This window comes from Phialemonium atrogriseum (assembly GCF_030411735.1).
Source record: "Phialemonium atrogriseum strain 8032-3 unplaced genomic scaffold QBC33scaffold_18, whole genome shotgun sequence".
In the NCBI taxonomy this organism is placed as follows: domain Eukaryota; kingdom Fungi; phylum Ascomycota; class Sordariomycetes; order Cephalothecales; family Cephalothecaceae; genus Phialemonium; species Phialemonium atrogriseum.
Window position 1 is genome coordinate 145619 of NW_026848155.1, and position 23670 is coordinate 169288.

General features: G+C 57.3%; 6 protein-coding genes across 6 annotated transcripts; 4 read left to right on the forward strand and 2 right to left on the reverse strand.

Moving 5' to 3' along the window:
• Positions 1-117: 117 nt before the first annotated feature.
• QBC33DRAFT_590210 (cAMP phosphodiesterases class-II-domain-containing protein) lies at positions 118-2861 on the forward strand. The gene is made up of 2 exons (XM_060431609.1): positions 118-454; positions 978-2861. Exons 1-2 carry the CDS (start codon positions 398-400, stop codon positions 2775-2777), a joined length of 1857 nt encoding a protein of 618 aa, XP_060281839.1. The 5' UTR covers positions 118-397; the 3' UTR covers positions 2778-2861.
• Positions 2862-3396: 535 nt separating this feature from the next.
• QBC33DRAFT_494825 (uncharacterized protein) lies at positions 3397-6130 on the reverse strand. The gene is made up of 3 exons (XM_060425535.1): positions 5542-6130; positions 4304-5451; positions 3397-4258 (listed from the first exon to the last, which is right to left on the reverse strand). The coding sequence occupies exons 1-3, from the start codon at positions 5792-5794 to the stop codon at positions 3815-3817; spliced, it is 1845 nt and encodes a 614-aa protein (XP_060281840.1). The 5' UTR covers positions 5795-6130; the 3' UTR covers positions 3397-3814.
• Positions 6131-7399: 1269 nt separating this feature from the next.
• QBC33DRAFT_579370 (uncharacterized protein) lies at positions 7400-13315 on the forward strand (the record flags this gene model as incomplete). The annotated part of the gene is made up of 5 exons (XM_060431129.1): positions 7400-9034; positions 9085-9807; position 10192; positions 10404-10774; positions 10877-13315. 5 exons carry the CDS (start codon positions 7400-7402, stop codon positions 13313-13315), a joined length of 5169 nt encoding a protein of 1722 aa, XP_060281841.1.
• Positions 13316-14869: 1554 nt separating this feature from the next.
• QBC33DRAFT_454824 (uncharacterized protein) lies at positions 14870-17524 on the forward strand (the record flags this gene model as incomplete). Its single annotated transcript, XM_060424745.1, has 2 exons — positions 14870-15442; positions 15491-17524. The coding sequence occupies 2 exons, from the start codon at positions 14870-14872 to the stop codon at positions 17522-17524; spliced, it is 2607 nt and encodes an 868-aa protein (XP_060281842.1).
• A 283-nt stretch (positions 17525-17807) lies between these two features.
• QBC33DRAFT_126216 (uncharacterized protein) lies at positions 17808-20748 on the reverse strand. The gene is made up of 3 exons (XM_060422021.1): positions 20599-20748; positions 20051-20543; positions 17808-20000 (listed from the first exon to the last, which is right to left on the reverse strand). The coding sequence occupies exons 2-3, from the start codon at positions 20535-20537 to the stop codon at positions 18196-18198; spliced, it is 2292 nt and encodes a 763-aa protein (XP_060281843.1). The 5' UTR covers positions 20538-20543; positions 20599-20748; the 3' UTR covers positions 17808-18195.
• A 1867-nt stretch (positions 20749-22615) lies between these two features.
• Positions 22616-23647, forward strand: QBC33DRAFT_126078 (ADP-ribosylation factor family-domain-containing protein). The gene is made up of 6 exons (XM_060422020.1): positions 22616-22775; positions 22829-22939; positions 22999-23015; positions 23073-23218; positions 23278-23358; positions 23425-23647. Exons 1-6 carry the CDS (start codon positions 22717-22719, stop codon positions 23554-23556), a joined length of 546 nt encoding a protein of 181 aa, XP_060281844.1. The 5' UTR covers positions 22616-22716; the 3' UTR covers positions 23557-23647.
• The last annotated feature ends 23 nt before the right edge of the window (positions 23648-23670 follow it).

Genomic DNA, 23670 nt, shown 5'->3' on the forward strand with positions numbered 1-23670 from the left:
CCCCGTCGAACTGAGCGCTTTGATAGGTAGCCGTTGATCTTTGCTTCCATTTCACTTGCAGTGGCATTTGACACAAGTTATTTTTACCTGGGATCTCCGCATGGAAACTTTGGTGTTCTGAGCACCTACCCTTGGTCCCTCCCCCCAAAGCAAAGCACCGACGCTTTAGCTTTCTTTCTCGTCTCTCTGGCTCCCTCCCATCCCATGCGAAAGCTCCCTCTCAACAACGAAGAAGGGATAAAATTTTGTCGCAACCCGACTCGGGTTCCTGCAGCACGCAAAACACGCCGGGTATACTCATCAAGCAGCCAACGGAAGGGAAACCAGGGAGACAAGTGAATCCAGCTCGATTAGTGGAACTCGTCCCACCCCGTCGCTTTTCCGGCATTGCCCTGCCATGGGAGGCGGAGTGGAGGCCGACAGTGCTGCTCCGGCGCTGCAGGTCATTGTCCTGGTGAGACTTTTGTCTTTCGTTTGTCTTTGCGTCTTTATCTTCATCTTTCCGCTGTTCTTTCTCTTTCTCCCCTATCAATCCATCCCCATCTTCCTTTGCCCTGGTCTCCTCGAAACAAAGGCCTGGCTTGCCCTTTCTCGACGACGACGTCACCTGCCTACCCGGCCAATGGCCCGCCCGGTCTTGTGCCTCCAAACCGAGCAACCCCACAGCAACAAAGAAGGGCTGCATGCAGCTCGATGCAAACGGCGCGTGAGCTGCAATTAATTGACTCGTCATATTTGACGGTCGCTACCTACCCCTAGCTCTTTGTTCCCGACAATGCGAGAACAAACCTAGTCAGCCGTCCTCAGCCTCGCTCACTCGACATCTTGTACCGCCAGCGCGGGACGGGACCACTTGTTTTACTAGGGGACTTGACATGTTGTTCCGTTTTGGCATCCAACCCGGGCTCTCTGTTCCCGACCGCATTTGCGATCGAGTATCAGCACCAATGATCTGACATACTAATTCCCCCCTTCAGGGCTCAGGCGGCGGCCCGCATGAATCCAACACCACAGCCTTCCTCGTCAGATCCCTAGCTTCGGGATGGCGCAAAGGCTCTATAGTCGCCGTCGATGCTGGTGTGCATCTCAGCGCCATTTCGCAGATCCTTGAGAAGACGCAGCCCCCGGATCTCGGCCAGACCGAGGAACTATCCCTCCCGCACACCCTCACATCGGGGCCCTTCGCCGGCCTCGAGGTCCCCCACGCCTCCGCCTCGGCCAACGCCGCCCACGTCCACAGGACCCTTATAGACACCTACCTCATCACGCACCCGCACCTGGACCACATCTCCGGCTTCGTCATCAACACGGCCGGCCTGCCGGGATCCCGGCCGAAGCGCCTGGCCGGCCTACCGAGCACCATCGCCGCCTTCAAGACGCACATCTTCAACAACGTCATCTGGCCGAACCTGAGCGACGAGAACAACGGCGCCGGCCTGGTGACGTACATGCGCCTGGTCGAGGGCGGGTCCCCGGCCTTTGGCGACGGCGACGACAAGGGCTACCTCGAGGTCAGCGACGGGCTCGCCGTCAAGACCTGGGGCGTCAGCCACGGCCACTGCATCGAGCGGCACAGCCACCGCGGCAGCGGCAGCAGCACGCGCTTCGGCAGCGTCGACGCCGGCGCCGCTGGCGGGCCCTTGGGCGTGGGCATGGGCGCGAGCATGGCTCTGGCCTCGCCTAGGGGGATGGCCCACCACAACAGCCCCAACCTGAGCGCCTTCATCCATCAGCAGCAGCAGCAGCAGCAGCGTGACCCGTTCAACTCGTCGCAGCAGGGCGGCGTCCTACCCGGGAGCGTGGCCGCGAGCGGGGTCGGGCGGAGGAGCTCAGCGTCCGCGGGAGGTCTAGGAGCTAGCGGACTCCCGACAGGCGAGTCGGTGTGCGTGTACGACAGCAGCGCGTACTTCATCCGCGACATGGCGACGGGGCGCGAGGTCCTCATGTTTGGCGACGTCGAGCCCGACAGCATCAGCCTCAGCCCGCGCAACGGCCAGATATGGCAGGAAGCGGCGCCTAAGATCGCCACGGGCAACCTGGTCGCCATCTTCATCGAGTGCAGCTACGACGACTCCCAGGACGTCGACCGACTCTTCGGCCACCTCGCCCCACGCTTCGTCATGGAGGAGATGGCCGCGCTCGCCGACGAGGTCGGCGCCGCCAGGCGGGCCCTCCGGCAGCAACAGCGGCAGGACGGGTCCAGGGCCGGCTCCGCCACCCCGAGCGTCGGCAGCGCGGACAAGAAGAAGCGCAAGCGCGACGGCGCGGACGACGGCAGCCTTGCGAGGAAGGCGGCGACACGGGCTGCGTCGGGCTCGGCGGCGGCGGCGGCGGCGGCGGCGGCGGGAGGAGAACGGGGAACCCCAACACGAGCGGCCATGGACGACCCCGTCTCGCCGAGGACGGTCAAACCTGTGGGCGGCAGCCTCGCACAACCCCGGCCCGACGAGCATACCTCCGCTGGCACCAGTTCGCCGCATATCACGACCCCGACGGCGGCGCTCACGCTCATAGATGTCGAGCTGCCGCCGCCCGTGACACCGCTGAATGTAGTTGTCCACCAGCAGCTGCAGTCGCAACAGTCGCAGCAGCCTGCGCCCCCGGAGCCTCTCCCGCTCAAGGGCCTGAGGGTCGTCATCATCCATATGAAGGACAAATTGAACGACGGGCCGCACATCGGGGACATCATCCTAGGCGAGCTGCAGGAGTACGAGAAGGAGGCCCAGCTGGGGTGCGAGTTTGTCATCTCTAGCGAGGGCCAGCCGCTGTACTTCTGAGCTTTTTTTTTGGCGTTGGCTGTTTACGATTCGGCCGGTGCGGAGTCTTGTACTGGGGTTGGAGTGATGGATCGGTTTTTTTTTTTTTTTTGGGAGGGTGGTTAGTAAAACGGTATCCTGCTTCTTACGCTCTGTGGATTTCGGCGCCTCCTGGGGATGGTATCTTTGCCAGGGTGAGGAACGAGTCCGCGGTTCGGGGTATGGGGTTCTGGAGTTGGTACCGACCAAGCCTGGCACAAACAACATGGGATGCTGGCGGGGCGTTGTTGTGTCCTTGTCTCGGGGTTGCGAGGCTAATCTTGTGGGAGCCTCTCGGAGCTCCCGAATGCGGCGGAGAGCCACTTCGGATTTGGTCTCTCTTGCAAAAAGGCCTCGGTGCCTCTGATGTATTATTTATATGGCGGGCTTCGTCCCGGTTTCCCAGTTTACTTCTATAGCTCACTCTTCGTTTAAATCATCACATCCAAAACAAACTACGTGCATTCTCAGAGTGATCTGAATGGTCGTCTTGTGAGATATCCGGAAACCCGGCTTGGACGGCTGCCATTCGGTCCGGGGAAGTGATACTCATCCAGAAACAAGTGATGTTCTTCATCTGTCCTGTCAAGCACAAGCGACGCGATAGAGAAGGGAAATCGATGACTCTATTGGACCTGTTTGGCACTATATACAGCAAAATTGTATGGAAGCCTCCCCTTCGCAACTCGAGATTTCGAGAACGATAGACGGGGCAGACAACCATTGTTGCTGAGTCTTCTGATAAGGGGGCACTAAATATATGTATGGTGTGCAAAATCCCATCTCTAGTCGCCTTGTCAAGCTCCTGCCCCGACCTTCCCTTCAAATAATAGCATTGACCAAGCCACCTCCTCAATGCCGGAGGATGTCTTGCCCCCAGCTCCCATATTGCGCCTAACACCTCGCCCAATGGTATATTAATAAATGCTTCCGTCACTTTTCGACATTGCTGCCGATATGATCGACCCGGGTTTGTAATTCTCCAAACCCTGCTCTTTCGCAAGTAATGCCCACCCCCGCTACCGCCGCTCCGCATCCCCCGACCACGGCCCGCCACTCATCTCATACGACTCGCCCGCCGCTGCCGCCGCCGCCCCGCCCACCGGCCCCACCCCACCCGGCGCCCGCCCCGCCTTCTGCACGCGCATCTTCGCGATCTCCACGTCGGAAAGCAAAAACTTCTGCTCCTCGAGCTCGCGGCCCCTCCCGCCAGGACCACCACCACCACCGCCGCCGTCGCGGTCCCTGTACAGGCGGTGCGGCATCTGGGGCGCGTGGCCGTGCTGCCCGAGCGGCAACAACGACGACGACGACACCCCGCCTCCGCCGCCGCCGCCGTTGCCGGGCAGCTCGTACTCGTCGGCCGCGTCGCCAAAGTGGTAGTACCCGTCCTTGGTGGGCGGCAGCTCGGCACGCGCGGGCGGCTCCGCCAGCGTCCTGATCGCGCCCCCGCCGCCCCCCTGCTGCTGCTGCCCTTGTCTCTCCCCGCGCTCCTTTTTCTCGGCGACGGCGGCGTAGAAGTCGGCGGCGGCGGCGTAGTAGGGCGGGAGCGGCGGCGGGGTGGCGCCCCCTGCCTCGGCGGCGGGGTAGCTGTTGTGCGCCTCCCACGAGAACTTGCGCTCCTGGGGCGGGGGCGCGGGCTGGTGCTGTCGCTCGGCCGCGTGCTGCATGGGGAGGACGGGTAGGTCGGGAACCTGCGTCAGGAAGGCGTCGTCTGGGGTGGTTGTCGACCGGCCCAGGACCGGCGTCGGCGTGACTGGGTTGGGTCCGTATGATGTTATGAAAGGATGTTTTGCTGGTGGTTTCGGACGCGCATCCAAGGGCATGTCTGGGGATGGCACGGATCCTTCGCGGCTGTCGATCGAGATCGATCCTCCGGGTTCGCTCGGCCTCGGGCTGAGTCTAGACGTCGAGACACGCGTTGATGGGTTGGGGCTGTACGAGGTGATGGTGGAGGCCGCTGCCGGGGTGTTCATCCGGGCCGCGGCGAGTTCCTCTTTGTGCGACTGATAATATGGCATGATGTTTGATCGGGTAGACGAATGCGACCACGTCGGCGAGTCGCGCTGTGCGCTCGACTGCAGGGAATGAAAGTCGTCATACCCCGTCGAGCCGGGAAATCCGTCAAAAACCGGTTGGACCCCATCCGATGGGCCTGGCCTCCCCAGCAACTTTGCCCGCAACTTATCTCGCCCCTTCCCCCTGCCCCTGCCACGGGCGCCGGGTGCGGCGTCCTTTGACCGACTGCGCCGCCGAAGGTAAAAGCAGGAAAACATCCCGATGGCTGCGAAGATTGCTCCCGCAATAGCGACACCGATCCCGGCCTTGGCTCCCGCACTCAACCCTCCTCTCTTCTCGGGCCCGCCCTCCTCTCCACCGGTCGTAGTAGATGTGGGTGCGGCTGTACTGGGTCTTGCTGACGGAGACGTCGTCAGAGTCGGGGAGGGAGCCGGGTCGGCCCTTAATGACAGCGTTCTGCCTAGGGCCACGGTCGTGTCATCACGCGGTCGTCGTACGGGAAGAACCGTAAATCGCGGGCTGTCGTCGCCGCACGCTGTGGTGTCAGGGCGGAGGTCGAACCAGCAGGGATCGGGGGATGTAAATTCTAGCAGTACGAGCTCGGAACCGTTGAACGGAGTCGGGTCAACCTCAAATTCTGCACACCGAGAGGGAAGTTGATCAGTCAGCAGCGGTCACCTCGTCTCTAGCACACGACAGAAAAATGAGAGATCAGGACTGCACTAACTCTGAACCGGCGTTGGTGGGCGCCCACAAAGGCAATACAATGTCGGGGTCGAGAAATTGGATGTGTAGCTAACATTAATCGAGTCGCCGTAGTGAAATATCGATCCTGGTTCGGGGGTGAGGAATTCGGCACCGCATCTCGCGTTCGCAAAACCAGCTGTCAGCAGGCTGGCGATGGCTAAGATCGTCGTCCGGCGGCGGGGGGCGGAGGTAATAGACAGCGGCTTCGTCTTCATCCCCGTCATTACCATCATCACCAAGGCAAAAGGAAGGGATATCGAGGTCGTGTTAGGGACATTGGAGGGACAGGGGAGGAGCGAAATGGCACTCTGGCACAACCGAATACCGGAGCGGAGCTGAATGTCAACGTAACCTACGGCGTAGACAGGAAGAAAAATGCGCTGGGGTATACAGGCAAGTTAATTAAGGCTGACTGGGTACCTTAGATGTACGGATAAGCTCTGAATCCTTCGCCAGGTTGTACCCAACCCTGTGACGATCTCGACGTTTTCTGGTTGCCTCGGCGGCTCAGCCCCAAGGCTGTGTCCCACCTTAACAACCCAGTTCCCACCCACCCATAATTTAGCAGCCGAGCTGGACTCTTCATTAATTGATGAACCTGGCTGACTCTGGCTGACGCGAACTACAAGAGGTTACGGGCTTACGTACTATCATCATTCAAACTTCAGTTTTCCGCTGGCATGGGCTCGCATGACGGTTCCATAGAGCCAGGCCAAGGACTCGGGCTCTCTCCTTTGTTCTTCTTAACGCTATGTGGAGCAAAGTATCCGTGCTACACCGTTGTGAGATAGCCGCTCCCAGCCACGATATTGCGGTCACGAAACGGGTCCTCGACGTTATCATTCACGACAAGATCGTGGAGCACCAGTCTCTCCTTCAAGGGGGGGACCTTTAAGGATAACCTGGACACTCCTACACCGTGGTTCTTGAGCTTTACATTTTGCCGTGCATTCGCACACCCGTCCATCCCTTCCATAGTCCTCCTCAAGATAAGCCATCCGAATCCAGATCGAGGGCCCATTGATTTCCGTCCAAAGGTTGTTTCCCGCCGTCACTTGGAACCTTGAACCCTTTGAGCCGGCCTTCCCGCAACCAGCTGGGCCGGAACTCGCAAAGCTTACATACCGGACGATATATGGCCACGAACCTCGCTCAGACATTGCGCGCGACCTTGTCGTCCGGGACGAGTATCTTGGCTGGGTCAAGGAAGTGAGGCCCCTACGGTAGGTAAACATTCTGCGTGTATGTAGTTACATACTAACTTCAGGGCCATAGCCAAATGGATTATTACGGGGTTACGTTCGACCACCTTGTCCCCGCTGACGATGAGGACCCTGAGGTTTTACAGATCAATATAATCGAGATCGAGGATGATGGGGGCGCATACGCCAATAAGTTTCTGCCGTTTACGGTAGACGTGGCTACCTATGCGGGCAAGAAGGTCTTAGCTGTGCCAAGGTGCTGCCAGAACAGGAAGGGCACCGACCTGGTGAGGGTGAACGAGAATGTTGGGTATAGGGAGGGGAGAGTGACGTATGGGTAGTCGGAGTACGGATACGTACCTACCTAAACCTAGGTACCTAGTTATATACCATGCGGTTTCTACCTGTAAGTAGAACGATGTTGCTACTAGGATGAGTCGTCCCGTCCTGATCCACCACTTCGGCATGCTATGGTGCAAGAAAAAAAAGGTGGCCCGAGCTTCCTAATCCCTGCGCTCCGTTGATACGGTAAGGCTTTTTTTTTTTTTTATCTTATCGCTGGACTGAAATTTTGTTGCTTCTCCAGGACCTCTGACGATATTTGTATTTGCCCACAGGCTCGTCAATTGAGTCAAGATGGCACCCTCTAACAAGAGGAAAAATGTGGACGATGAGTTTGTGCACACAATATCAGACAATGAAGCTGACGTCGGCGAAGAAGTCGCTGTCGAAGCCCCGCCTCCCAAGAAGAAAACCAAGACGAGCAAGAAGGCGAAGCGAGCCGTCGAGGCAGATGGCATAGAAAAGGAGCCAGAAGGCATATGGGGACAAAACGATGACGACGATGGCGCCATGGATTCGGACTTCGACTTCATGGTCGACGGTGCCGATGCCCTCGTGGGAGACGACTTTGAAGGCTGGGGCTTCGAAGGAGCCAAGACGGCCATGAGCGGGGGGACCGAGAAGAAGGGCGTCGACATTGACGAGATTATTCGACGACGAAGAGAAAGAAAAGAGGGGAATATGGCCGGATCTAAGCCGGAGGAGGAAAAGCCTGCTTCTGCAAGCGATGAGGAAGAAGCAGACGAGGAACCCGAGTTGGAGCTCGACGACGACGAGGATGGCGTCCTAGCTGAAGACGGCTTCGGCATGGGCGTTGGATCGGATGTTGAGGAGTCGGAAGACGAAGGGATGCGAGAAGGGGATGAAGACGAAGCCGAAGCCGAAGCCGAAGCCGAAGACGAAGACGAGGAGGATGCTGCAGCCTCGGATGACGACTCGGTCGCAACTCCCGTTGAGCACCCGGACGACGCCGAACAGTCCGATCTCAGCGACGAAGAAGATGCGGAGGAACAGGCCAAGCGAGATGCGTTCTTCGCGCCGGAGGAGAAGGAACAGTCCGGGAAGAAGGGTGACCTCGCCTCGTTCCAGCGAATGTCGCTGTCTCGTCCGATTCTCCGTGGCCTTGCCTCAGTTGGGTTCCTCAAGCCAACACCTATCCAAACCAAGGCAATACCGATTGCCTTGATGGGCAAGGATGTTGTCGGCGGAGCAGTAACTGGTTCTGGAAAGACTGGCGCATTTGTGGTCCCCATCCTCGAGCGACTTCTCTATCGGCCTAAGAAGGTTCCGACCAGTCGGGTCGTCATCCTTACCCCAACGCGCGAGTTGGCTATCCAGTGTCATGCTGTAGCCGTCAAACTCGCCAGCCATACCGATATTAAATTCTGCCTCGCTGTCGGAGGTCTGAGTCTGAAGGTCCAAGAGGCCGAGTTAAGGATGAGGCCGGATGTCATCATTGCGACTCCGGGTCGTTTCATCGACCACATGAGAAATTCTGCCAGCTTCGCTGTCGATACGGTGGAGATTCTGATTCTCGATGAAGCAGACAGGATGCTCGAGGATGGTTTCGCCGATGAGCTCAACGAGATTCTGACAACCTTGCCCAAGTCTCGGCAGACAATGCTGTTCTCGGCAACTATGACCTCTTCGGTCGACCAGCTCATCCGTGTCGGGCTCAATAAGCCAGTACGCATCATGGTTGATTCGCAGAAGAAAACGGTGACGACTCTGGTTCAGGAATTCGTGCGGCTGCGACCTGGACGCGAGGAAAAGCGATTGGGCTACCTAGTCCACCTCTGCAAGACACTCTATACCGAGCGCGTTATCATCTTCTTCAGACAAAAGAAGATTGCTCATCTGACCCGAATTGTCTTCGGCCTCCTGGGCCTCTCGTGCGCCGAGCTTCACGGGAGCATGAACCAGGCACAGGTACGTTCAACTTTCTCGTTACGGCAAAAGCTCTACTAACAACCGGATAGCGTATAGCCAGTGTCGAGGCTTTCCGAGACGGCAAGGTCTCATACCTTCTCGCCACCGACTTGGCTTCTCGTGGCCTGGATATCAAGGGGATTGACACTGTTATCAACTACGAGGCACCGCAATCTCTCGACATCTATGTCCACCGTGTCGGCCGCACAGCCCGAGCTGGCCGCAGTGGTACGGCAGTCACACTAGCCGCCGAGCCGGACAGGAAGGTGGTGAAAGCCGCTGTGAGGTCAGGGAAAGCGCAAGGAGCTACCATCCGCAGCCGGATCATCGACGTCGGCGATGCCGACAAGTGGCAGCAACAAATCGACGAAATGGAGGACGAGATCGAAGAGATCATGCAGGAAGAGAAGGAAGAGAAGCAACTCGCCCAAGTAGAGATGCAGGTCAAGAAGGGAGAAAATCTCTTGAGGCACGAGGACGAGATCAAGTCACGGCCGAAACGGACGTGGTTCGAGTCGGAGAAGGAGAGGATAACGGCGAAGGAGGCCGGTCGAGCCGAGCTCAATGGAGTGCGTGAGAAGCTGAAGAAGAAGGGTGCTGGGAAGTTGAGCAACAAGGACAGGAAGCTGCTCGATGCGAAAGCTGAGAGGAGCGGGGAGAGATCGTGGAAGAAGGGGCGGGCAGAGAGGGATGGTAAGGGGGCGGCTGCCGCTCCTGGAAAGAAGAGTCACAAGGGGAAGCCAAAGAGGGCCGCAGGGCCTAAGAAGGGAGGCGTTAGACGCAAAAAGTAGGTAGAAGTTTATTGAGCTGTTCCATATAGGTAATCCCTAGGAAGAACATGACGCCTTGTAGCTGCCAACTGTTTGTCATTTTCTACTGAGGTGCCGCGTGCCCCTGTAAATTAGGGCCACGGCCCCACAGGCATCCCCGCGCAGTCTGGAAATTCCACAGCAAGGGCATCTGGTGACGTAAGATGAGGCTCTGGGTGCCTGGTAACGTCCTCAAGACCTGCAATGTCTCACTGCCCTGCATGCCGGGCACATTACTCAAATCTTCTGCCCCTGCGCCGTTGGTCACATGCTAATAGTCAGGGACCAACTGTCGACATCAGCTGTATCCATTTCCAATCATTAGGTTTTGACTCCTGTTGCCTACAGAGTACGGGGTGCCTTGCTTCCAATCAGTTGGCCACCACAGGAGCTCCAGCAGACAAGCATGCTAGAGTCACACTTGCTTGGCACATCGCATCCCCGAATATATATCTCGCCGCTTCCACCGCATCTCGGCGTCACCGTGGCTCCCTAAGTGTCGTGTCGCTCAGCAAAAGTGGCTCGCTTCAATCCACGAATCAAACCGCCCTTCGGTCCAGGCCGCCCGCACCCCCACCACCGCTCGACCCTTCTGCAGTACCTCTTCCCCCACTCCGTGCGCCAGCGCTACCGGGAGCGCCTGCTCGCCTTCCGGCTCGACGCCCTCCCACGCTACAAGCACCGCCTGCAGAGCCGCATCTGGGGCTTCCTGGTCGCCCGCGAGCAGCGCAGGCGTACCCGCGAGGGCACCAGGCTCGTCGACGCCCTTGCCCGGCACGGCCGCAGGGCCAATCTGCTCCTACGTGGGCCCGGGCCGCCGCCGAGACAGCACCAGCACCAGCAGCAGCACCACCGCGGGCACAACAGCCGGAGGAGGAAGGAGGAGGATGCGAGTGCGCCGCCCGGGAGAGGGGTCGAGCAGAAGCAGACGGTGATGGCATCTCAGAGGGGTTACTATGGGTACGGTAGTGGTGGTGGCGGAGGAATAGGAGGAGTTGACGGTTATGGGGTGGGCTCGGACTCACTGGCCCAGCGAGAGCCTGGCGCCCGACGAAAGAAGCTGGCTGCCATGGCGGGGAGTGTCTACCGTGCCGGCGTGGCAGCGGCGAGCGAGCTGAAGGAGCAGTATAACAACACGCGAGTGCGGGGAGTGGAATTGCCCGATTCGGATATATCGATACCGGGTTCCTTCCCCGATGTTGCTATTGTGACGAAGGGGAACGAGCAGATGGTGCTCTTTCCGTCATATGCCAAGCACCATATCAAACAGTCCGGTCAGGAGAGATCGTCGAATCTCCCGGAGGCTCCTTTGCCGACCCAGGGCAGCATGAACGACGAAGAGTATTGGCGTCAGGAGTGGGCAAGGATTGAGGATGAGAAGGCAATTGTGGACGTCGATGTCCGTGGCTGGATATATACGCCGCAGAAGGGGCAGATGACCAGGCGCAATCGCATGCTGGTGGGTCTTGCCCGGAGGTTGAGTGGAATCCCTCCTCCATTGGCTCAGGGCCAGCAGCCGGTGGCTTCAATGCACGAAGAACATGAGCGCATGAGGGAGGAGCAGAAGATAGCCGAAGAAGCACGGGAAATCGAGAGGAAAGGTCAAGGAGAGAAGGAAATTGCGAGTCGGGGAGGATATAGCGAACCGCCGAAGGATTCCGATGATGAGGTCGATACGCCGCAAAACCTCCGCTTTCCGAGGACGCGGAACGGAAGAGACTCGCCTCCTTCGGTACCTCCGTCGCCGACTCTGGCACCCAAGGCCTCGTGGGGGACGCAGCCGGCCGAGCTCACCGAGGCGGAACTGGCTGTCGCCAACGCAAATCTCATGGCGCGGCTTGGACCTTTCATGACAACCCCTTTAGTCCAGCTGCCGGTCACACTTTTCTTCTACAACGACACGCAGTCCCAGTCGCGCACCGTGATGACCAACGATGCGGGCCATTTCGTCATGCGCGCCGCGCTAGATTTTGTGCCAACCCATGTCAGGACGCTAGCTAACGAGAACTTATCTGCTACCGAGCCAGTGCGCGTCATCGAGAGCTCCGGTGTCAGCGTGATAAGCGATATCGACGACACGATCAAGCACTCGAACATATCCCTGGGCGCACGGGAGATCTTCCGCAACACGTTCCTCAGGGACTTGAGCGACCTGACCATCGAAGGAGTGAGGGAATGGTACACTTCTCTTCACGATATGGGCGTGGAAATCCACTATTGCTCAAACAGCCCATGGCAGCTGTACCCAGTCCTTGCCACCTTCTTCCGCTTAGCTGGTCTCCCACCGGGTTCTATCCAATTAAAGCAGTATAGCGGGATGCTGCAAGGAATATTCGAACCCGTGGCGGAGAGGAAACGGGGTTCCGTCGAGAAGATCCTACGAGACTTCCCCGAACGGAAATTTCTCCTCGTCGGCGATAGTGGAGAGGCCGACCTCGAAGTCTACACGGATCTGGTGGTTTCAAACCCGAACCGGATTCTAGCCGTCTTCATCAGAGACGTGACGACGCCAGATCAGCCAGGATACTTTGATGCATCATTCAATGGTGGCGGTGAGCGCGGTAGCCGTAGTGAGATGACTCGGAACCGTATCGCCGGGCATCAGTCTAAAATTGACGACCCCGCGGCCCGACCGGCTCTACCGCCCCGGGTGGCAACAACGCCACCGAGGCCGGAAGGCCCCGTGATGGGGACGCTGATTGACTTGTCAGCCGAGCCGGAGGAGATGACGCAGAACGAATCACGAAACCTCTCCAGGCTCAAGGATAACTCGAGACTGAAGACCAGCAGCAGCACCTCCAACCTGCTCGGCCGAAAGGCGCCTCCCCCGCGTCCAGAAAAGCCGCTAGCCCTTCGAAGCTCTCCTTCCGAGGTTAGCCTGGGATCATCAGCACAGCCTGACAGGCGAAATCCCCAACCGCCGCCCAACCCACGCGTCCGCAAGCTCTCCGGGCCTCAATCGAGTCAACATCCCCACCCGCTCACGCAAATCCAAAACTCGTCCGACCAGAGCATCGGGAGCAGCGCCAGCCGGCCAACGCCCACGCCCCCCGCCCGAGCAACCTCGAACGCCAGCACCACATCCTCTTCGTCCAGGCAGCAGCAGCAGCAGGTACCACCACCACCCCCGCCACGCCGCCGCGGGACCACCACCCCGACGGGGACACTCCTCAACCCGATCCAGACCCCGGCCCCGCGCCCGCCGCCGACGCGCACCAACTCCGACGTCGACGTCGAGTCCCTCCCCGACGCGGCGTACCAACCCCAGTACCAGTCGCAGGCGGCGGCGGGTCCCGGCGCGGCGGTGAACAGGAAGTTGGACGTCTGGCGGAGGAGGCTGGCGCGGGCGCACGAGACGCTGGACAGGCACGGCGTTGCGCTGTATACGTGGCGGAAGGGGCTTGATGTTGTCGCTGAGGCGGAGGGGATCGTGAGGGAGGCCATGAGGGGGATGGGAGGGGGGAAGAGATAAATGGGGGATGGAGAGTGGGGATTTTTTTCCTAGGCTTTCTGAGATTGTGCAGGCCCAATGAGATAGATATGGGGGGTCTTGGTGTTGGGACGTCTGGTTGCACAGAGGGGGTGTAGATCTGCTTGTTTATGTGTCTGGTTTGCTGGGCGTTGTTGGAGCCCTGTTGGTAGAACTGTTTACTTGAATATGAAGATTAGACGATTGTTTCGTGCCGGATTCTATGCTGTGGTTTTGCTACGTCACTTTGGGGTTTTAAAAGCTCGTTGTCGCGGTTGGGGTTGCACTATCTACGATAAACGGTCTGCTGCATAGCATATGTGGGTAGATATGGGTGGGTGCGTGGGTGGTATGTAAGTAAACGGGTGAGCACCTAGCTGGTGAGTAGGTGACTGGGTGAGCAAGTGACATGTCACATGGGTCAGGGGGTGTCTGGTTGTTAAAAGGTTTATATACCAGGGTTGGGATCAAATTCTCAAGGACCACAGCAGGCGGCTTCATGGCTATGTTGCTCAGGTCAAACTGTGGTCCCGTGGCGGAGTGGTAATGAGCGACAAACTGAAACCGACAAAAATCAACAACCGGCTCGACGACAAAGAGAAGTAGGACAGCGACACCGAGTCCGAACTCTTTTGTTCGAACCACCTAGCGGTATTTTTTCCCCTTTTTTTCTCATTGAGCTCCTTCTGCCTTTGCCCCTGTTTACGACACACTCTTGGTATATTTGCAGCAGTTGTTGTATGTGATATACAAACCTATGTATGCAGAAGTTGTTTCCATTTTGCTAGGCACCTAGCTTGCACTAAGTGGGTTGATCCATCCCTTGCTACAAGTTTAGGCGTATGCGAGATTTCAATTTCAATCTACGAAGCAAAGTTGTTCCCCTACTGTTGTTATCATTTTATTCATCATTAATCTACCATGGTGTTTTGGCTTCTTGGTCAAGTGTGGTGAGGCTGGCTCCTATTTCAGCCTTGTCTCTGGGTGTGGTTCTGCGCCACATGGCTAAGCCACGAGCTGATAAGATAAGGCGACGGGTCAGGCCGAGGGGCGAAACAGCCGCAAGGCGCGCAAAGAAGAAAAAAACGGCCTACAGCGCGTCAAGATTAATGACTAGGAGTCACCGGCGTCACCGGCGTCACTTGTCCCTCTTGCATCCTCCTCAATTTGAGTCACCGGTTGGCCGCGTCGAATCATGTGCCGGAAAGTGACTGAAGGAATGGTAGACACGACTAGATGAAGCCCTGGACGACAGCTTTGAGGCCACTGGGAGAAACGATACCGACCATTCTCGCTCCTGATGCAAAGCTAATCCGCCGAAAACTTCGCGCTAAAGTAGGCCGCAGTCCCAAGCCCAAGCCCAAGCCCAAGTCCGCCAGCTACCCCTTCCGCGACCTTTTAGCCTGTAAGCCGCCAGCTCTTCTTGCCCCAAAGCAAGCAATCAAATTCGTCCTGTTTCCGAGAACAGGCACTGCAAAGGCAAAGCTTCTAGACCAAGAAGCTGCAGAGCTAGAACGACAAACACACGAGTCTCGCCGGGACGCCCGAATCCGAAGTATGCTCAACTGGGTCGAGGTCCTGAGCACCCCTACGGCGGACACGGGGGCATGTCTCGCAGTCCATTTCGACAACCGCCGATACCTCTTTGGCAATGTCTCCGAAGGCACCCAGCGCCTCTTGGTGCAGCGCAGGATGTCTGCCCGGAATATCGAAGACATCTTCCTTACGGGGTCCATTAACTGGCAAAACACCGGCGGCCTCCTGGGCATGATCTTGACCATTGGCGACGCTGCTGCGGGCGCCAAGGCCGCGCTCAAGGAAGAAAACGAGAAGCGAGCCGCGAAGGGTCAGAAGGAGAAGCCCGCGAGCTTCGCGGCCTTGAACATCCACGGGCCAAGGAACCTAACCCACCTGCTGGCAACCGCGCGCAAGTTCGTCTTCCGCCAGGGCTTCCCTCTGCGACCACACGAGATCCGGACAGATCCTCGGGCGCACGGCACATGTACCGCGAAGGAGCCCGACTGGCAGGACGGAAACCTCAGGGTCTGGCATGTCCCTCTCGCCCACAAGGGTCGCCGGTGGAGGAAACGAAGCCACGAGGCGTTGTCCGATAGCGAGGGGGACAATGGTGTACCCTCTAGGCCGGCCTCTCAGCGGGATCAGACGGGCCCTGCGGAGAAAGGCGCTCAGGATGAGCCTCTGGATGCAGAGACTGCCCACCAGATTAGAGCCAAGGCAGTTCATGATATGTTCGACTCCGGCTGGAAACTCGATACCCTCAAAGAAGTCCCGCTGAACACGGTCAAACTTCCTGCAACCCTCTTCATGAGGGACGCCAGCGGCCATATCGTGAAGTACGACGGTCCACTCCCCAACGGAAGAGACCTTGTTCCAGATATTAAGGTCCTAGTCCGCAGTCCTTGGCCATCTGCATTAATTGATTCGCTACCTCCAACCACACAGTACGCGGAGTCAATGTGCTATATCGTCAAGAACCAGGCCAGGAGAGGCAAGTTCAAGGTTGACGAGGCCAGGAGGCTTGGCGTTGCCCAGACCAACTTCAAGCGGCTGACCGCGGGGGAGAGCGTCCCGGGCAAAGATAACCTGACCGTCACTCCTGAGATGGTGTTGGAACCAACCATTGAGGGGCACGGATTCATCATCGTCGAAGTCCCTTACATCAGCTACATAGAAAGCTTTCTCTCCAGGCCGGAATGGGCTGCCGAGGATGTCATGCGTGGCATCGAGGCCATGTATTGGATCATCAAGTCGCCGGAAGTCCTCCAGGACTCGAGAATCATGTCCTTTATGCAAGAGCGGTCGTCGATGAAGCACATCATCCTTTCACGAGATACATGCCCCAACCACCTACCGTTGGTGAGCCCGGCCTCCGAAGCTATCAAACTGAACAGGATAGACCCAGATCGCTTTCCCATCCCCACATACAGCAACAAACCTAACCCGCCCGAGTCCTTTGGGGTTCCGGACCCGCCGTACCAGGCCGCCCAGGCAGGCGCCGGCCTCCAGCTAGCTCCCCAGGTTATCTTCCAGGACGACAAGGCAGCCCCGTACCTGGACACCGCCCAGGTCCTAAAAGAAATCCACGGCCAGTCCGAGGTCATTGCGCTAGCAAACGCAGCAAAGGCCAAAGTCTCCGACCCGGCCTTCCTGGCCGCCATCGAGGAGGCAGACAAGGACATCCCCAACCGCGACATGGAGGTCGTCGCGCTCGGCACCGGCTCTGCACTGCCATCCAAGAACCGCAACGTGTCGGCGACCCTGATCCGTGTCCCGGGCCACGGGAGCTACCTGCTGGACTGCGGCGAGAACACGCTGGGCCAGCTGAGGCGCGTGTACGGGTTCGAGGGCGCTGACGAGATCGTCAGAGACCTGCGCGCCATCTTCATCAGCCACCTGCACGCGGACCACCACCTCGGCGCCGTCAGCGTCATCCGGCGCCACCGGGACCTCCGCTACGGCAGCAGCCCGTCGCCCGACGGCGACGCCCCACGCCCGCTGGGCATCATCGCGCACGCGCACTTCCACGACTTCCTGACCGAGTACAAGGACGTGGAGGCGTACCTCGGCGCAAACGTCGAGCGGCTCGTGATGAACGAGCAGCCGCGCTCGCGCACAGGCCGGTCGACGCGCGTCGCCGACGGGGCCCGCACCCTCCGCTACGGCCTCTCGCGCGTGGAGACGTGCTTCGTCGACCACTGCCACGGGGCCATGGCGGTGGCGCTGACGCTGCACCCGTCGGGGCTCAAGGTCGCCTACTCGGGCGACTGCCGGCCGTCGGCCGAGTTCGCCGCCGTCGGTCGCGGCGCCCACCTGCTCGTGCACGAGAGCACCTTTGACGATGAGCTCGCCGGCGACGCCCTCGCCAAGAAGCACTGCACCATGTCCGAGGCCCTCGGCGTCGCCCGCCTCATGGGCGCCCGCCGCGTCCTGCTCACCCACTTCTCCCAGCGCTATCCCAAGATCCCCGTCATCGGCCCTGATGCCGGCCCTGCGGAGGTTGCTGCGGAGTCTCCTCCTTCTTCGGAGGAGGGGGGAGCCGGGAAAAAGGAGGGGGACGCGGGCGCTGCTGCCGGCGATATGTCGGTTCTGTTTGCCTTTGACTACATGCGCGTCAAGCTTGGCGACTTCAGGAAGGCTGAGGCGTTCCTGCCGGCGGTGCAGAAGCTGTATGAGGGGTTGGAGAAGGATTAGGTTGGTAGAGGATTTTTTGAGATATACTTGTAGAAAGAATGTTGGACTAAGATTCCTCAGAGGGGATCCTCAGAGGGAAGGGGGAAATGCCAAAAGTCATAATACACAAAAAGAGTGAACAGGAGGGGTTGGAGAGAAGTGTATTTGGGTCAATGCCAGTGGATTATAGACGATGGATCATCGATCTGTCAGGGGTTGTCATGAGTAGGTATCTTAATCAACCTCCCTAGAACTCACTACTTTCTGCCATCTGTCGATACACATCACTTGCAAGGGAACATTGAACATTTTGTGCGTCATATGCCAGGCTCCCGATTCAGCTATCTCCCTAACTAACCATTTTTCCACGCCTCCAAGGGAAGCTTATCCCAGTTTCTGATTTCGAATATCAAGGTCAGTTAAGGCCCTGACCAAGGCCTCCGTCATCACATCGTACAACTATCTAACAACCATGTCTCGTCGAATCCATAGCCTCAAGGGGCGAGGCCTGCTCTGTTGGTCGTGACCACATCTATCCCTGGGTGCATTCAAGGGGCAAGCACCAAGCGGCATCATTTTCTTATCCGGAATTGCAATGCCATCACCGAAATCATTATGCGTCCAGCATCGTAAGCAGATTATCGCCAGGGGCGAGACCAAAAAAAAAGCAAAAAGCAGTTCGCCTGCGAGGTCTAGGCGAGCTGGGTGAAGTTTAAGTCGGTCTGGCAGATGTGTTCAAAGACGACGACATCAAGCCAGAAAGGCTGGGGAAGCTGGCTAGGTTTAGTCCGGTGGCAGGCCTCGAAGCGGGCCTTTTGCCAGAACCGGAATTCCTTCAAGTACGAGTCCGCCCACTCGAGTTCCTTGTCCTGGTCTTTTTTGTTGACGGTGTCGATGGCCCCCGAGCCGGGAGGGGTTTTGGTCTTCACGTAGTAGTGGAGGTAGACCAAATAGTACTTTCTATCGTGGTGACGCGGGTACTTGTAGATCGGGCTGTCGGTGGGGTCGATGAACTCGCATGCGAGCCGGGCCGAGTAGCGGTACGAAACCGTGGACATGAGCTTGTCCAGGCAGGCGTGACCGAGCTTCTTCTTCCGATATTCCGGGTGCACATACACGTGGGCCCTTGCCGTCATGCGACTCCTGCCAGTTACGCTTCCAGCGAGGCCTGGCTCCCAGACGGAGAGGTAACCAAAGGCCAGAACTCGAGGAGGTGGTCCCTGGGGACGTTGGTTCCAGTGTTTGGGACGCTGCGCAGAAGGACCTTTGCTCTTAGCCGCGTCCTGATACTCCCCACTGATCACAACCACGAAGGGCATCTTGAGCTCCCTGGTTGTTTCGAAGATCTTTTTGAAGTCCTGCAGCGAGAGTGGCTCTGTATCTCCCGCTTGGAGGCCGTTCTCTACCTCCATGTTGTAGATTTCACGGACTCCCTCCATATCTGCTGTCATCGCGGGTCGCATATGACAAGGAATCATCGGCGCATATGGATTGGGCTCCGGCTTGTATGGCTTCTCCCGTGGCTCGTCCTTTATTGCCTGGGTCACTTCTGGGGGCCCAAGGGGCGTCTCTGTCCAACCGCGGGGTGGATGGCGACGGGGAGGACCCTGGTGGCCGGCTCGGTTGAGCCTGGCATTCTCACGCCGCATGAGGAGGCTCGAGGTCCAGTTTTGTTGCCGCCATTCGGTAGCCTTGTCTAATTCCGAGCAATTGACCATGGTGCTAGGGTAATCGACAGGGCGCAAGAGGAGCCCCGTGTTGGGGTCAACGTCGCACTCCCAGTGACCAAGGGCGTTCTGTGCAAGGAACTCGGGCCTGATGTTATCAGGGACGGTTCGGACCCACGCCACTACGAAGGATTCGAGGAATGACATGGTCTTCAAAACTCCGTCCTGAGGACCCCAGCCGCCCCAGTTGCTCTGCACCCAGCCCGTGCCGGTGTTCTGAATCGTATGTTCGGGCGCTATGTCATTACGAACGTCCTTTATGGGCTCGCTGTCACGCTTGTCGATGGGGACACCGTCAATTCCCGTGTCGCTGACGTTCATTGACGAGACAGACTCCAAGACGACAGACGAGCCGCTATAGTTGGGGTTCGGCCGGGGGGCGCGGTACGTGGTGAGATCTGGATCGGCCATGTTTGTCGGTCTAACCCTCCCCGTGACCTGGGGAGGTTCAACGGTCTTGCCAACGGCTTGCAAGGCAGCTTTAGGTGGTGGTATTGGCTGGGAGGAGTCCTCAACTCTGCCTGCAGGAAGTATCGCGGGTTGGAAGTAAAGGACGGTGGGTGAAGATCGGGTGTCGCTGCTCTTGGGGAGAACCGTACCCGCTGGCACAAATGACTGTTCGAGTGGTGGAATCTTGGAGTTACTCGCGACTTGGGTAGAGCTTTCTCTGGCCCCGCCTCGGCGATGCCCTCTGCGGTTGGGTTTGTATGCATAATAACGACAAGCCTTCGGTTTCGGGTCAACTTCTCCTGTTGGCCAAGACGCATCAACTACTCTGTGTTAGTGACTATTCCGCTAAGATGGGGCTGGTACACCTTACCCTGAGTGAGCGAATTTGTAGCCCCTTCTTGAGGTTGCGAAGGATGTGTCTGGGAAGGCTGCCTCAAACCTTTGAAGGACTTGCCGGATCCTTTTGTCGAGATTTTCTGATCACTGGCATTCGTAGGCAATTCAGGCCTGTTCGACGGGTTGTCTCGAACACCGGGCGTGAAAGGGTTGCCATTATCAGTGCTGGAGCGAATGTTCTTCTTCTGGTTGCCAGCTTGGCTGGCTTGATGTTTATGCCACAAGTGAGGCGGTACACCCGGAATGGGAGTTACCTTCTCAGATTTGGCACTCCGATGAGGCTCTGCCCCGTCTATATTATGCGGCGAGGTCCCGTCTGGGTGCTCCGACTTGTCGGCCTGCGGCAAGTTCTGCATGTTGCCCTTGGTCACACTGCTAAGAGTTTTGTTCTCGCCGTGCAAACTCTTCCACAAACCGCGGTTGTATCGCGTCCAACCAGACTTTTGAGTCCCGTTAGGCATGTTGACCTACATGGCAGATTGTCAGAGCCACTGGATCCGACACAGTATCCCTGTGACTAACCTTCGGTCACCTCTCGATGCTAAGTTTTCCGAGATATGGATGTTCTTGGAAGAAGTTAAGCTTGCGGACCCTCAAGTTGACAAGGCTGACCACAAGACCTGCTCAGTGGGTTGATTAGAATATGAATTCGAGGTTGGCTGCTGTATTATTTGCTTTCTTCTTTTGTTTGGCCCTGTTGGATGATGCGAAGGTGAGATGTGAGGGTGAGTAAGGTGGTTGTCGAAAGATGGGGCAAGAAGGTTGGCCTTCTGGTATTGGAAAGGTATATGCGGGAGCCTGCAGGAGATGGTTTCGGGGGAGAGGAAAGGAGAAACAGACGGAGAGCAGCGCTAGAACTTTCCCTCGAATGCAGGAAAGCCATGAAATTCAAGAGATGAGAGATGAGAACTGTCCAGTCGAAGCCACAGCTGCCAACCTACATGAAGAGGACGATGCCGTGGCTCGGAGTGATCGAAATAAATACGTACCTTTGGGAGCGCAGCATACTGGTCGAAGGCAGAACAAAGGATTATATTTGTCCTTGACAGCCTTGAGGGTGGCAGCAAGTAAGAGTAAGGCGGTGTAGAGCTTGCTGATTTTTTGTATGTCGTCCGAACTCGGTCGGTGCTGGGAAAAGGTTTGATATTGGGAGGAAGGACAATGGACTCAGGAAGATGGAGGTCGAGGTGGGTACCTAGATAGTGATCTTTGCGACGCCTCGGCTCAAATGAATCACTCGAGTTCGGTCAGCCATGTTTGTACTCTGCTTCTAGGTATCTACCTCTTGGTGAGTTCTTTTTGGTTACCTGGCCGGGAAAGATGCAGTGAGGGTGGTGTCCTCGGGTGTTTCTGATAATGTCCAGGCAACCGTCTACGTCCGAGAATCGAGTAGATTGTACAGATACTTGGGAGGTAGGTACCTAGGTAGGTCGGTGGTAGGTACCTAGGTAGGTCGGTGGTAGGTACCTAGGTAGGTCGGTGGTAGGTACCTTTTGATCTTTCATGTTGCTACAATGAATATTTGTACTTACGGAGCCTCAATAATTCCATTGTCACGTCTATTTGCCATACCAGTCGAGTGTCCTGGCCCCTGAGCGAACCAAAACGGGGAAATGGGGAAATTCAGGGGCTTGCTCAGGTTTACACACCTATCAGGTGACCAGATATTCCGTACTATCCATGCCAACGAGATTAATACTTCTCCCTGACTCAAGCTGACGGAATATTGCTATAGCTGTGCATCGTCAATAGGACTCAGGTCTACACGTTCACGGCCGGTGTGGATGATACGACTCACCTGAAGGCATTTCCAGGGGGGACGTCTTGCCCCGAAAGCGTTGCCCTGGATCGGCACGGATCTTCTCTAATACCCCTAAATATATGCCCTGGCTCATCCTGAGTCGGGTACCTATGGGAAGCCTCTTTGCGTGTCACTGGATCGTGAATGCTAGGCAATCATGAAAAACGCACCTTCTCATTCAAGCCCCACGCCAATAGCTCCAGCACTGGGCACCGTCAACTGCCCACAACAAATTTGGGATTGCAATACCTGGGTACCATAGGTGTCCTTGGATTCAGTGACTGGTGTTCGAGTTGCTGCCTGTCAGACAATGCAATTCCCATTTTGGAGTGGCTAGGCAGGTAGGTAGGTACATACCTATGGACCTAGGGAGGCAACTGGTCGGAGTGTTTCTACTAGATCTGGGGGTAGTAAAGTAAGATGGAGATAAACCCCCAACGTTCCTCGCCTTCTTACCCACACAAGTTCCGATCTAGGTGCTGCTTCATCGTGGCTCTCAATCTCATAGTGGAGAGCAACCCCTGTTCAGGACCGACATCATCTTCTCGTCCGTGGAGGCGGTCAATTTGGCCCAAATATTGGAGACATCTTCGGGACACACCGGATTGCCAATCCAAGCCTCGAAACAGACGATGAGTTAATCGGGTTGTCCTTTAGCAGAAAGTTGGGCCTCATGATTGTCCCGTGTCGTTCCATTGCGTTCTCCAGGCCGACTTCTAAGGCTTCACCGAGCCCCGCCATTCTTATCGTCGCGTGTTATCGCTGAACAACCTCGCCCCTCCACTTCGCCGGTTTAAGTACCACCTACATCTCCAATAACGACGCGCTGCCTCGAGGCCATGCTCTCTATACTACGGAAGGCGAGACTTAAGGATAAGGAGCTGAGGATATTGATGCTGTGAGAAAATGAACTGCTTGCCTGTGGCTCACCTGTTGGTCCTAACGAAATAGAGGTCTCGACAATGCAGGAAAGACAACGATCGTCAAGAAAATCATGGGCGAGGACGTGAACACCGTCAGCCCCACGCTTGGCTTCATAATCAAGACAATCGACTATGAAGGGTATGCTCCCACTTCCACGGCTGTCCAAGGTATTCAAGATCGCTGACTGAATGGCCTAGGTACAAGCTGAATATATGTATGCCAAGCGCGTTTGTTTTTCAAACTGCCGTTGAAAGTGTCTAACCAGCGCTAGGGGACGTCGGTGGGCAAAAGACGTTGCGGTCCTACTGGCGGAACTACTTTGAGAAGACGGATGCCCTGATCTGGGTCGTGGATGCGACGGACCGTCTGCGGATCGAGGACTGCAGACGTGAGCTGCACGGTCTGCTCCAGGAGGAGGTTCGGTCACTGCCTTTGCGTCAAGATATCCGTTGCGTGCTCGCTGACAAGCAGTGTAGCGATTGTCCGGGTCAAGTCTTCTTGTCTTTGCCAATAAGACAGACGTTGTGGGGTGTATGGATGGCGATGAGATCCTAGAGGTAAGCAGCCCCCAACAAGTTCTTAACAGTCGACGAAGGCTCGGCACGCTCAACCGCGCCCGGTAGGCTCTACAGCTACGAGAAATCCGGACGCACCGGTGGAATATTTTCCCATGCAGTGCCATGACGGGTCGGAATCTCAAAGAAGGGCTCGCGTGGGTGGTTGAGGATGCAAAGGCACGACTGTTCCTTTATTGATCTGGGGCAAGTGGGCTCCGCGGAGGATGATAAAAAACGACAGGAAAGGGCCGTGGGATATGGCTCCCTGAAAGATCATGTCATTGGGCGTCGTGGCGCTTAACCGGTAGGCAT

Excerpts from the sequence above, each read along its gene's own strand:
- QBC33DRAFT_590210 (XM_060431609.1), top strand. The coding sequence starts at position 398 with ATGGGAGGCGGAGTGGAGGCCGACAGTGCTGCTCCGGCGCTGCAGGTC. Across the intron at positions 455-977 it reads CGCTGCAGGTCATTGTCCTG|GGCTCAGGCGGCGGCCCGCA; the intron begins GTGAGACTTTTG and ends TCCCCCCTTCAG.
- QBC33DRAFT_494825 (XM_060425535.1), bottom strand. The coding sequence starts at position 5,794 with ATGATGGTAATGACGGGGATGAAGACGAAGCCGCTGTCTATTACCTCC. Across the intron at positions 5,452-5,541 it reads CCCACCAACGCCGGTTCAGA|AATTTGAGGTTGACCCGACT; the intron begins GTTAGTGCAGTC and ends CTCGGTGTGCAG. Across the intron at positions 4,259-4,303 it reads CCGCCGACTTCTACGCCGCC|CAGGGGGGCGGCGGGGGCGC; the intron begins GTCGCCGAGAAA and ends GGGCAGCAGCAG.
- QBC33DRAFT_126216 (XM_060422021.1), bottom strand. The coding sequence starts at position 20,537 with ATGCCTAACGGGACTCAAAAGTCTGGTTGGACGCGATACAACCGCGGT. Across the intron at positions 20,001-20,050 it reads TACAAATTCGCTCACTCAGG|TTGATGCGTCTTGGCCAACA; the intron begins GTAAGGTGTACC and ends AACACAGAGTAG.
- QBC33DRAFT_126078 (XM_060422020.1), top strand. The coding sequence starts at position 22,717 with ATGCTCTCTATACTACGGAAGGCGAGACTTAAGGATAAGGAGCTGAGG. Across the intron at positions 22,776-22,828 it reads GAGCTGAGGATATTGATGCT|AGGTCTCGACAATGCAGGAA; the intron begins GTGAGAAAATGA and ends CTAACGAAATAG. Across the intron at positions 23,359-23,424 it reads ATGGCGATGAGATCCTAGAG|GCTCTACAGCTACGAGAAAT; the intron begins GTAAGCAGCCCC and ends CGCGCCCGGTAG.